This window comes from Aquarana catesbeiana, linkage group LG02 (assembly GCF_042186555.1).
Source record: "Aquarana catesbeiana isolate 2022-GZ linkage group LG02, ASM4218655v1, whole genome shotgun sequence".
In the NCBI taxonomy this organism is placed as follows: Eukaryota; Metazoa; Chordata; class Amphibia; order Anura; family Ranidae; genus Aquarana; species Aquarana catesbeiana.
Window position 1 is genome coordinate 22,342,886 of NC_133325.1, and position 13,778 is coordinate 22,356,663.

The 13,778-nt window shown below is 48.3% G+C and overlaps 1 protein-coding gene across 2 annotated transcripts in view; it reads right to left on the bottom strand.

The window, feature by feature from the left end:
- Nucleotides 1-3,276: 3,276 nt before the first annotated feature.
- Nucleotides 3,277-13,778, bottom strand: part of LOC141126698 (uncharacterized) — a 59,527-nt gene continuing 49,025 nt past the window's right edge. Inside the window, exons 9-10 of one of the 2 annotated variants that reach the window (XM_073612666.1) lie at nucleotides 11,141-11,264; nucleotides 3,277-5,422 (exon numbers count right to left, since the gene is read on the bottom strand). In XM_073612666.1, coding sequence (XP_073468767.1) covers nucleotides 4,800-5,422; nucleotides 11,141-11,264 — 747 coding nt within the window. In that variant the 3' untranslated portion in view covers nucleotides 3,277-4,799. Of the gene's footprint in view, nucleotides 5,426-11,140; nucleotides 11,265-13,778 lie in introns of both variants that reach the window. The other variant, XM_073612665.1, reaches the window with a different exon arrangement.

Here is a 13,778-nt window from a genome sequence, read left to right on the forward strand (position 1 = left end):
AGACTGCAAACGGGATACAGGAGGCGGTCAGAGACTGCAAACGGGATACAGGAGGCGGTCAGAGACTGCAAACGGGATACAGGAGGCGGTCAGAGACTGCAAACGGGATACAGGAGGCGGTCAGAGACTGCAAACGGGATACAGGAGGCGGTCAGAGACTGCAAACGGGATACAGGAGGCGGTCAGAGACTGCAAACGGGATACAGGAGGCGGTCAGAGACTGCAAACGGGATACAGGAGGCGGTCAGAGACTGCAAACGGGATACAGGAGGCGGTCAGAGACTGCAAACGGGATACAGGAGGCGGTCAGAGACTGCAAACGGGATACAGGAGGCGGTCAGAGACTGCAAACGGGATACAGGAGGCGGTCAGAGACTGCAAACGGGATACAGGAGGCGGTCAGAGACTGCAAACGGGATACAGGAGGCGGTCAGAGACTGCAAACGGGATACAGGAGGCGGTCAGAGACTGCAAACGGGATACAGGAGGCGGTCAGAGACTGCAAACGGGATACAGGAGGCGGTCAGAGACTGCAAACGGGATACAGGAGGCGGTCAGAGACTGCAAACGGGATACAGGAGGCGGTCAGAGACTGCAAACGGGATACAGGAGGCGGTCAGAGACTGCAAACGGGATACAGGAGGCGGTCAGAGACTGCAAACGGGATACAGGAGGCGGTCAGAGACTGCAAACGGGATACAGGAGGCGGTCAGAGACTGCAAACGGGATACAGGAGGCGGTCAGAGACTGCAAACGGGATACAGGAGGCGGTCAGAGACTGCAAACGGGATACAGGAGGCGGTCAGAGACTGCAAACGGGATACAGGAGGCGGTCAGAGACTGCAAACGGGATACAGGAGGCGGTCAGAGACTGCAAACGGGATACAGGAGGCGGTCAGAGGCTGCAAACGGGATACAGGAGGCGGTCAGACGCTGCAAACGGGATACAGGAGGCGGTCAGAGGCTGCAAACGGGATACAGGAGGCGGTCAGAGGCTGCAAACGGGATACAGGAGGCGGTCAGAGGCTGCAAACGGGATACAGGAGGCGGTCAGAGACTGCAAACGGGATACAGGAGGCGGTCAGAGACTGCAAACGGGATACAGGAGGCGGTCAGAGACTGCAAACGGGATACAGGAGGCGGTCAGAGACTGCAAACGGGATACAGGAGGCGGTCAGAGACTGCAAACGGGATACAGGAGGCGGTCAGAGACTGCAAACGGGATACAGGAGGCGGTCAGAGACTGCAAACGGGATACAGGAGGCGGTCAGAGACTGCAAACGGGATACAGGAGGCGGTCAGAGACTGCAAACGGGATACAGGAGGCGGTCAGAGACTGCAAACGGGATACAGGAGGCGGTCAGAGACTGCAAACGGGATACAGGAGGCGGTCAGAGACTGCAAACGGGATACAGGAGGCGGTCAGAGACTGCAAACGGGATACAGGAGGCGGTCAGAGACTGCAAACGGGATACAGGAGGCGGTCAGAGACTGCAAACGGGATACAGGAGGCGGTCAGAGGCTGCAAACGGGATACAGGAGGCGGTCAGAGGCTGCAAACGGGATACAGGAGGCGGTCAGAGGCTGCAAACGGGATACAGGAGGCGGTCAGAGGCTGCAAACGGGATACAGGAGGCGGTCAGAGGCTGCAAACGGGATACAGGAGGCGGTCAGAGGCTGCAAACGGGATACAGGAGGCGGTCAGAGGCTGCAAACGGGATACAGGAGGCGGTCAGAGGCTGCAAACGGCATACAGGAGGCGGTCAGAGGCTGCAAACGGCATACAGGAGGCGGTCAGAGGCTGCAAACGGCATACAGGAGGCGGTCAGAGGCTGCAAACGGCATACAGGAGGCGGTCAGAGGCTGCAAACGGCATACAGGAGGCGGTCAGAGGCTGCAAACGGCATACAGGAGGCGGTCAGAGACTGCAAACGGCATACAGGAGGCGGTCAAAGACTGCAAACGGCAGACAGGAGGCGGTCAGAGACTGCAAACGGCATACAGGAGGCGGTCAGAGACTGCAAACGGCATACAGGAGGCGGTCAGAGACTGCAAACGGCATACAGGAGGCGGTCAGAGACTGCAAACGGCATACAGGAGGCGGTCAGAGACTGCAAACGGCATACAGGAGGCGGTCAGAGACTGCAAACGGCATACAGGAGGCGGTCAGAGACTGCAAACGGCATACAGGAGGCGGTCAGAGACTGCGAACGGCATACAGGAGGCGGTCAGAGACTGCGAACGGCATACAGGAGGCGGTCAGAGACTGCGAACGGCATACAGGAGGCGGTCAGAGACTGCGAACGGCATACAGGAGGCGGTCAGAGACTGCGAACGGCATACAGGAGGCGGTCAGAGACTGCGAACGGCATACAGGAGGCGGTCAGAGACTGCGAACGGCATACAGGAGGCGGTCAGAGACTGCGAACGGCATACAGGAGGCGGTCAGAGACTGCGAACGGGATACAGGAGGCGGTCAGAGACTGCGAACGGGATACAGGAGGCGGTCAGAGACTGCGAACGGGATACAGGAGGCGGTCAGAGACTGCGAACGGGATACAGGAGGCGGTCAGAGACTGCGAACGGGATACAGGAGGAGGTCAGAGACTGCGAACGGGATACAGGAGGCGATCAGAGACTGCGAACGGGATACAGGAGGCGATCAGAGACTGCGAACGGGATACAGGAGGCGATCAGAGACTGCGAACGGGATACAGGAGGCGATCAGAGACTGCGAACGGGATACAGGAGGCGATCAGAGACTGCGAACGGGATACAGGAGGCGATCAGAGACTGCGAACGGGATACAGGAGGCGATCAGAGACTGCGAACGGGATACAGGAGGCGATCAGAGACTGCGAACGGGATACAGGAGGCGATCAGAGACTGCGAACGGGATACAGGAGACTCTGGGGCTGTGAACATGCTATAGGAGTTGTTGGAGACGGGGGCATATTACATGAGGCTGCTAGAAATCACTGCTATAACAAGACAATGGTGAAATACAGATTAGTATCTGTAGGCCCCCCGCCAGAGGGCCACACAAAGTGCCAAAGGGCCACAGGGTGTACACCAGGGCCCTAATAACTTGTGTAACATCTTTTTTCAATAGCAACTACCCTGTTTCCCCGAAAATAAGACCTAGCGTGATTGTCGGTGATGGCTGCAATATAAGCCCTACCCCCCAAATAAGCCCTAGTTAAAGTCCTTGTAGGTCTTATTTTCAGGGAAACAGGGTAGGGCTTATTTGGGGGGTGGGGCTTATATTGCAGCCATCACTGACAATCACGCTAGGTCTTATTTTCAGGGAAACAGGGTATGAAACACAAAAAAAACCTCCTATTTGGGTGCAGGCCGAAGAGAGCACTCATTCCAGTTCTATGCAATTCTCAGTGAAAAAAACATCCAACTCAGCCAGTGTCTGTATTATAATGAACTTTTTCAGCCCGTCTTCATCCAGGCTACGTCCATCCCATGTGTTTTGCCCCACCCACAGGACTTGGTCATGGAAGACGAAATGCGTCAAAGGGGGGCGTGTGAACTAGATGGAGGCAGGCTGAAGCCGTTTGCCACTACAGACATTGGCTAAACTGGTGTGTGGTGGTTTGATGTTTTATTCACAAGGACCCTCAGGCGTGGTTGAAGTTTCATACTTAAGCCCTAATGAAGGGGGCAGTGTGTAAACTCCTGAAAACACGTGTGTGCATTTACTCTATTGTTTATTCAATAAAAGATTAGGACCCAATTACCACTGATGTGACACCTTTCTACATATCTGCATTCATTCCAGAACCCCTTCTTGTATTTGGGGGGTGACTGGATGTATGGGGACAACCTCACCAAAGTAATCCAGCTTGATGAAGGAGACAGACACTAGCACTGGACATCGGTAATTTGAGATCTAGTGCCCCCCATGCACATACCCCGAATCTCTCTATGGAGATAGACACTCACATAAGGCTATTGGGGGGGAAGAATCTGTGGATCACACCGTGGTGACCTCCTATTGCACCTGAAAGACAGATGGACATGTACTGCCAATTCACAAGCCAGAGCACTGGTTTGCTCCGGAAAGACATCTGTAGGGAGGTGGTTTAGAGTCTGATCATCACAGGGAGGGGGAGGGGGGGGGGTAACAGCACCAATGCAGGATAACAGGAGGGTTCATCAGACGCCCAAAGTGCAGACCCAAGGAGAAGTCTGGAGCAGCAGTCCGAATGCATAAAATGTGCCAGATATGTGACACCTCACCATCAGAGGCCAGAGAAGTGTGGGTCCATTCCAGGGGCAGCGAGAGCTTCCTTCTTGGGGTGGTGCTCACGTCATCCCCAGCACAGGCTCATGGATCACAATGTTGACACAGCTATCAGCCGCCCATGACACGAAGACATAGTCAGGATTTGGCAAGAGAGCAAAACATCTGAAGGATCTGAAAACGTAATAGAAATTGTCCTCACGCCAAACCCCAAACACAACCCATAGCCCATCATCTGCCATTAATACACTTGATGTGCTACAGTCTGTGTATTTAACCTTGTATTCATCTAGAAGAACATCTCCTGGGATGGTCGATGTGCTGTCTTGCCTGTTATGTTCCCTCAAGTAATAGCAACCAATTAAAATAGGACTTAAAAACCAACCCTGACCAGAAATGGTCAGAGTGAGGTGACCGGTCTTCCCACTGAAGTGCCCATGCCATGTCTGGGGCCCTCTAATGTAGCCGTGGGTGAGCACAATGCACAGACATCTCAGCTGTCTACCACTATGGTCCATCTCCCTTCATATCAACACGTCACACCTCAACCTTGCGTATACACCACTGATGGACCCAGCACATCAGCGTGGACCTTCTGGTGTTTGAGAAGCTCGGACCTCCAGCGGTAACTCTTGCCGCACTCAATGCACGGGTAAGGCCGCTCCCCCGTGTGCGTCTTGACGTGGGTGGTGAGGTGCTGCCGCTGAACAAAGCATTTGCCGCACTGTTTGCACTTGTAAGGTCGCTCCCCCGTATGAATGCGCTTGTGGATGATTAAGGCTGTTCGGCGACGGAAGACTTTGCCGCAATCGTTGCACAGGTTCGGCTTCTCGCCGGCCTGGTGGCTGCGTTGATGTTTCAGCAAGTCTGAGCTTCGTGCAAATCGCTTCTCGCACTCGTTACAGGAGAAGAGCTTCTCCCGAGGGGCTCTGCGATGGTCTAAGAAGGGCAGGCTGTGCCGGAAGCCGCGGAGAGGGTCAGTGGAAGTGTGAGGCTCCGTGCCCAAAACACTCTGCCCGGGGAAGTCTCCGGCTTCCTGCGGAACACCGGCATGATTCAACTCGCCGCTAAGAGGGATGTGATCCTTAGAGTCCGTGGAAACCGCCAGCTCTCCGGGGGGTCTCTCTGGAGCCATTTCCTTCCCGTTCTTATTAATCCACACTTCACCTGCTGGGTAAAAAGAAGAAACAGAATCAGATACTAGCAAAAAAAAAAAAAGTGCCCCATCCCGCCGTGTTCATGTGCAGAAGCGAACGTATATGCAAGTCGCGCCCGCATATGTAAATGGTGTTCAAACCACACGCCCCTGCCCATTGAAATCCATGGGCAGCATCACCGAACCGCCGGCAAATCGCCGCCGCAGTGGCGCTTTGTGGGCGGTTTTAACCCTTTTTCGGCCGCCTGCCAGGGTTAAAAGCTCCCCACTAGCGGCCGAATAGCACCGCTTAAAGGACGGTAAAGCGCCGCTAAAAGTGGCGGCGCTTTACCGCCGACGCCCCCACCGCCCCAGTGTGAAAGGGGCCTTACTCAAAGCTGGTAACCTGTAGAACATTTTTAAACTTCGCCTATGGAGATTTTTATGGGTTAAAGTTTGTCGCCATTCCACAAGTGGGCACAATTTTAAAAGCGTGACATGTTGGGTATCAATTTACTCAGCATAAAATTATCTTTTACAATATAAGAAAAAAAATTGGGCTAACTTTACCGTTTTATTATTTTTTAATTAAAAAAGTGTATTTGTTCCAAAAAATTGTGCTTGTAAGACCACTGCGCAAATATGGTGTTGCAATGACCGCCATTTTATTCTCTAGGGTGTCTGAAAAAAAAAAATATATATTATATATTTTTTTTGTTCAGACACCCGGAATATATACATACACAGTATCTCACAAAAGTAAGTACACCCCTCAGTCACATTTTTGTAAATCTTTTCTTCTATCTTTTCATGTGACAACACTGAAGAAATGACACTTGTCTACAATGTAAAGTAGTGAGTGTACAGCTTGTATAACAGTGTAAATTTGCTTTCCCCTCAAAATAACTCAACACACAACCATCAATGTCTAAACCGCTGGCAACAAAAGTCAGTACACCCCTAAGTGAAAATGTCCAAATTGGGTCCAAAGTGTCAATATTTTGTGTGGCCACCATTATTTTCCAGCACTGCCTTAACCCTCTTGGGCATGGAGATCACCAGAGCTTCACAGGTTGCCACTGGAGTCCTCTTCCCCTCCTCCATGACGACATCACGGAGCTGGTGGATGTTGGATACCTTGCGCTCCTCCATCTTCCCTTTGAGGATGTCCCACAGATGCTCAATAAGGTTTAGGTCTGGAGACATGCTTGGCCAGTCCATCACCTTTACCCTCAGCTTCTTTAGCAAGGCAGTGGTCATCTTGGAGGTGTGTTTGGGGTGGTTATCATGTTGGAATACTGCCCTGCGGCCCAGTCCCTGAAGGGAGGGGATCATGCTCTGCTTCAGTATGTCACAGTACATGTTGTCATTCATGGTTCCCTCAATGATCTGTAGCTCCCCAGTTCCGGCAGCACTCATGTAGCCCCAGACCATGACACTCCCACCACCATGCTTGACTGTAGACAAGACACACTTGTCTTTGTCCTCCTCACCTGGTTGCCGCCACACACGCTTGTCAACATCTGAACCAAATAAGTTTATCTTGGTCTCATCAGACCACAGGACATGGTTCCAGTAATCCATGTCCTTAGTCTGCTTGTCTTCAGCAAACTGTTTGTGGACTTTCTTGTGCATCATCTTTAGAAGAGGCTTCCTTCTGGGATGACAGCCATGCAGACCAATTTGATGCAGTGTGCGGTGTATGGTCTGAGCACTGACAGGCTGACCCCCCCCCCCCCTTCAACCTCTGCAGCAATGCTGGCAGCACTCATACGTCTATTTCCCAAAGACAACCTCTGGATATGACGCTGAGCACGTGACCTCAACTTCTTTGGTGGACCATGGCGAGGCCTGTTCTGAGTGGAACATGTCCTGTTATACCGCTGTATGGTCTTGGCCACCGTGCTGCAGCTCAGTTTCAGGGTCTTGGCCATCTTCTTATAGTCTAGACCATCTTTATGTAGAGCAACAATTCTTTTTTTCAGATCCTCAGAGAGTTCTTTGCCATGAGGTGCCATGTTGAACTTCCAGTGACCAGTATGAGAGAGTGAGAGCGATAACACCAAATTTAACACACCGGCTCCCCATTCACACCTGAGACCTTGTAACACTAACGAGTCACATGACACCGGGGAGGGAAAATGGCTAATTGGGCCCAATTTGGAGATTTTCACATAGGGGTGTACTCACTTTTGTTGCCAGTGGTTTCGACATTAATGGCTGTGTGTTGAGTTATTTTGAGGGGATGGCAAATTTACACTGTTATACAAGCTGTACACTCACTACTTTACATTGTAGACAAGTGTCATTTCTTCAGTGTTGTCACATGAAAAGATAGAAGAAAAGATTTACAAAAATGTGAGGGGTGTACTTACTTTTGTGATATACTGTATATATCTATCTCTCTCTATATATATATATCTCTATCTATCGATATATATCTACATCTATTGTATCAATTAGGGCTGGGGAAATTAAAGATTCATTCCTCCATTAATCGTTAATTTTTTTGATCGGTACTCACCTCTCTGCCAGCTTCTGGGTCTTCAGGGAGTTCTGTCGAAGATCCGGTGACGTCACAGACACCGACGTCACCGGACTCCTCCCCCCTTCCTCAAGTGCCTCCGTCTGCTTAGGAAGGGAAGAGGGGAGGAGTCCGGTGACTGAAAGGCGGCACGGATGGGCACTGATGTACACTAATGGATGCCAATGTGATTGTATATAGTGTATACCACATTTACCACTGACTAATGCAGAGTTGCAATGCAAGGGGATCAGCTAGAAGTAGTTGGATCTGTATATGCGTTATAATCTAAATTAGTTGATCGATTAAAAAAAAAAAATTAATCGATTAATTAATCAAGATTAATCAAACACGAAAAGTTTAATCAGTAACAGCCCTACTCTCAATATACAGTTGTGCTCATAAGTTTACATACCCCGGCAGAATTTATGATTTCTTGGCCATTTTCAGAGAATATGAATAACACAAAAACTTTTCTTTCACTCGTGGTTAGTGTTTGGCTGAAGCCATTTATTATAAAACAACCGTGTTTACTCTTTTTATATCAAAATGGCAACAGAAACGACCCAAATGACCCTGATCAAAAGTTTACATACCCTGGTGATTTTGGCCTGATGACATGCACACAAGTTGACACAAAGGGTTTGAATGGCTATTAAAGGTAACCATACTCACCTGTGATCTGTTTGCTTGTAATAAATGTGTCATCAATACAGTGACAGTGCATATTTTTAGCACTGATCACTGTATTGGTGTCACTGGTCCCCACAAAGTGACAGTTAGTGTCAGACTATCCGCTTGAAAATCACAGTCCCGTTATAAGTCGTTGATCCTCGTTATTACCAGTAAAAATAAATAAATAAAAATACCCCATAGTTTGTAGACGCTATAACTTTTGCGCAAACCAATCAATATACGCTTATTGGGATTTGTTTTACCAAAACTATGTAGAATAATACATATTGGTCTAAACTGATGAAGAAATTAGATTTTTTTCCCATTTTTTTTATTGGATATGTTTTATAGCAGAAAGTAAAAAAATATCCCCCCCCCCCCCCCAAATTGTCGCTCTTTTTGTGTTTATAGCGCTAAAAATAAAAACCGCAGAGGTGATCAAATACCACCAAAAGAAACCTCTATTTGTGGGGAAAAAAGGACGTCAATTTTATTTTTGTACAGCGTCACACGACCGCGCAATTGTCCGTTAAAGTATCCCAGTGCCGTATAGCAAAAAATGGGCTGGTCCTGATGGGGGTAAATAAAAAAAATAAAAAAGTGAATAAAACATTAAGCTAGATTAGAAGTAGAAGATAATTTCCAAATAGGTTATTCTCCCCATGGGGGCTCGGGGTTGAGCCCGCACGAGTGCCCCCCCATAGAAAGCAGCTTTCTATGGGGGGGGCACTTGCCGAACAGGAAGAGCAAGAAGCACTGGCGGGGGACCCCAGAAGAGGAGGATCGGGGCTGCTCAGGGAAGTAGAACCCTTTTTTGTTAGTTTATTAAAAAAAAAAAAATATCTGAAGCTTTACAATCACTTTAAACCAGGGGGGCCTCAAACTGGTGGACCTCCAGCTGTTGCGAAACTACAAGTCCCAACATGGCTCTGCCTGTGGGAGTCATGCTTGTAACTGTCAGCCTTGCAATGCCTCATGGGACTTGTAGTTTTGCAACAGCTGGAGGGCCGCCAGTTTAAGACTCCTGGATTAAACCTTACTCCATGCTCTCTACGCTTACTGCCCCCCCGCCCCTTCATCTTTCATAGATGCCTTCTGGTCAGGGTCATGTGATGCTGGGTTTTCTTTCTCTTTTTCCAGCTGTGGGCAGTCCTGGATAATGCAGAAAACATGTCCTGAGGACATCAAGCACCGCTCTCTGCATCAATATTCTGTCAGTGCAGAATGTGGTGATCAGGGAGTGAGGCCATGATGTCACTGAACAGAGAAGGAGGAGGATATCTTGCAGCAAAGGAAAAGGTACAGTAAAAAAGAACAGCTCTAGATTGAAGGTAAGTATTGCAGTCAACGCTATTTTGTTTTCTTAACTACTGCCTGGTGGACATTTTAGAAAACAAAAAATAAGTCTGGTGCTTTTTATGCAAGCAGGAGCTCTAGAAGAGGTGCCTACACAGACCTTTACTAGCCTTCTAGAGGCATGTGGGCCCAAAACATGGGAGGCTCTATCTATAATAGTGATGGCGAACCTTGGCCCCCCCAGATGTTTTGGAACTACATTTCCCATGAGGATCATGCACTCTGCAGTGTAGTTGAGCATCATGGGAAATGTAGTTCAAAACATCTGGGGTGCCAAGGTTCCCCATCACTGCCCTATAATCACTCTACATCCATCTGCCTCGCCGTCTCTAGGAGTCCCTATGAGATATATGAAAAGCCCTCTACGAACCCCAGGTGGCCACTACGACCAGCTTGCCCATCTGCAGGCCCAGGATCGGTGCTCCGTCAGATTAGGCAACCTGTCAGATATTGTAACGGAAGTGACGTTCCGTCGCCGCCATCTTGCTACACCCCGCACTCCTCCACAGTATGCGTACAGTGAGAAGGCGGCAAGCAGACATCTGAGGGGTGACACTGATAGGCAGGACTGATGAGGCACTGATTGCCACTACTGGTGGCCATTGATAGGTGGCACTGTTTTGCACTGGTGGGCACTGACGGGCGGTACTGGATGGCACAGATGAGGTGCCTGTGTACCTTCCTCTTCGGGACGGATGTCCCTTGCACAAAAAGTTGGTGACCGTCTTTTTTTTCCTCACACTGTCAGCGATTTATTCTTTGTTTACTACGGTAAACCTTGAATTGTAATATATTATATGAAAAAAAAAATGTTTTTCGGCTCACCACCTTGGTTTTGTCAGGCACCCAGGTCCCACTTCCCGGAGGTTTTCAGCCCCCCTTGCTCCTCCTGAGTGCTCAGACTAGAAGAGAGTGCTCAGACTAGAAGAGAAACACTTAGGCCCCTTTCATACAGCCGCGACTAGAAAGCCGTGCAATTTTGGTGCAATTTCAGGGAATGCCTGTGTAAACTTGAGGTCTATGGACCTCAACTCACATCAAAGTCGGACCAAAGAAGTACAGGGACTGCTTTGAAGTTGCATAGATATGAATGGTACTCATTGGAAATCATGGGGGGGGGGGGGTACGACTTGTCATGCGACTTTGCAGTCCCAAGTCACAGGACAAGTCGCACCAGTGTGAAAAGGGGCCTTACCCAGCGATATGAGGGAGTCGGAGCTGTCCTTCAGCATATTCCGGTACAGCTCCTTCTGCCATTCCTCCAGATCCTTCCACTCGTCGGAGAAACACACCGCCACGTCATCAAACGACACCGGAGCCTAAAATATAGATGGAAATTCATGATGATGACAGGGCACAGAATGACAACTGCTGCAACAATAAAGTCACTATATTGGGACATGCAACCCCCCATCCCCCCCCCCCCCCCCCCCCCCCGCTCTCCCTAATCCACAACAGTGTGACCACTTCCAGTACTTTCAACAAAAAGCTGAATTTTTTTTCACCTGGAATGCATCAAGAACACGTTTACATGCATCAGCCTGCACGAAAATGCGCATTGTTCTAATGAAAAAAAAAAAAAAAAAGTATAAAAAAAAAACCAAAACGCACTGGACTGCATTGAAAACGCGTCAAAAAAGTGTTTAAATGTTTAGGGAAAGCCTGTGTAAACATTGAAATTGTAAAAAGCAGTGAAATTGTGGTGTGAACAAGCCGAGGGCCCTTTTCACACAGGGGGAGTTCCATTGGTCTTTCAGTGATAAAATAGACAGCAATTCCTTCCTATGGGGGTGCGGAATGTAAAAGGGATCCGCCCAACACCGTGTCTGATCAGAGGATCGACTCTCTGGGGGAATAGGAGGAAGAATGAGACATGTGTAGAGTTCTGCTTTACGATCGACCCCCATAGTTTTACTGCTAAAGGGGCGGCCGCTGTGTGCAGGAGTGTGTGTATATATATGTATATATATATATATACACACACACACACACAAATATATATATTATATATGTATATAAAAACACACACACATAATCCCAGGCAACAGTGCAAAATCACAGCGGGAGCCAATCAGCGGGTCCACCGGCCCCTGCTGAATGTTCGGTACACAGGCAGAAAAGAATTCTATGTAAACAGAATTATTCTTTTTTTATTGTTTATTTTATTTTTTTTATTATTATTATTTATTCTTTTATTTTTTTAGTTGAGCTTACTAGATGGACTTGAAGTGTCTTTTTTCAACCTAACAATGTAAATGTAAACAAAGGCAGATCGTCATTCTGTCAGGAGGGAAGGCTAAAGCAGGAACACAGGATCCATGCCTTCCCCCTCAAAAAAGCTCCTCCCAAACAGTAAGGCCTCTTGCACACGACACTCCTGTTTGAGCATCTACTTTTTCGGACATTTTATATTTTTTTTAATGTATTTTCGCGCATTTTCAGACACATGCGTTCACGCAATATCCGCGCATGCGCAGAAGCTTGTTTTCTCACGTTGACAATGTCAATGGACAATGTGTGCGAATTTGTGCGCAAACTTGCGTGAATGAAGTGTAAATTACTGACCAAAAAAGGTGTTTTTTTTAACTGAGTACACGGCACTTGTTTACGCGCCTGTGTGCATAAGCACATTACAATGAATGGGCTGTATTTTATCTCAGTAAACTAAAAAGCTGTACTGAGCTTTTTAAAAAAAAAAAAAAAAAAAAAAAAAAAAAAAAGGGGACCCAAGAAAGGAACTCCCTCCCCCCCTCCCTCCGGTGTCACATTTGGCACCTTTAAGGGGGGGTGGGGGAGTAGATATCTATCTAATACTGGTATTTCCTCTAACTTCCGGGCATAGATCACCGCCGTGACCTACGCCATGTCCAGCACCTACTCTGTCCCCCCCCACCCCCCGCTGTCTTCTGGGAGACACACGGGTCCCAGAAGACAGCAGGGACCAGTGGGATCGTGCAGCGCAACTCGTGCATGTGCAGCAGTGAACCAGGAAGTGAAGCCACAAGGCTTCACTTCCTGATTCCCTTAACAAAGATGGCGGCGGCAGCAGCCGAGAGCCAAGGGACAGATCAGCTTCGGGTGCCGACATCGCGGGCGCCCTGGACAGGTAAGTGTCCTTATATTAAAAGTCAGCAGCTGCAGTATTTGTAGCTGCTGGCTTTTAATAATTTTTTTTTTTTTTAGGCGGAACTTCGCTTTAAGCTGCAGTGTGCTAGAGGCCTTACAAAACACCAGTTAACCCTTTGATTGCTCCTGATGTTAACCACTTCCCAGCCAGTATCATTAGTACAGTGACAGTGCATATTTTTTTGCACCGATCACCGTATTGGTGTCACTGATTAAAAAAAAAAGTGTCAGTTAGGCGTCCGGTTTGTCCGCTGCAATATCGTAGTCCCGCAAAAAAAAAAAAATTAAGATAAAATAAAAACGCTGATCGCCGCCATTACTAGTATAAAAAATAAAAATTCCATCAAACTATTCCAAAGTTTTGAATGCTATAACTTTTGCGCAATCAATATATACGCTCGTTAGGAATTTTTTGTTTTATTAAAAATATGTAGCAGAATACATATTGGCATAAATTGATGAAGAAATTTGATTTTTTAAATTTTTTGTATTGGATATATTTTAACTCATTTATTCAGGGAAGCCTACCCCACACCCACCTAACAACTGTCCCCCCGAGCCACCCCCATCAAATCATTCTCCGCAGCTATTACCTTTTGTACCACCACCCCCTCCCTTTAGAATGTAAGCTCTACGAGCCGCCCCCTCCTGTACCTTCTGTATTGAACTGTACTGTAATTGTGCTGTCCCCACTCTACATTGTAAAG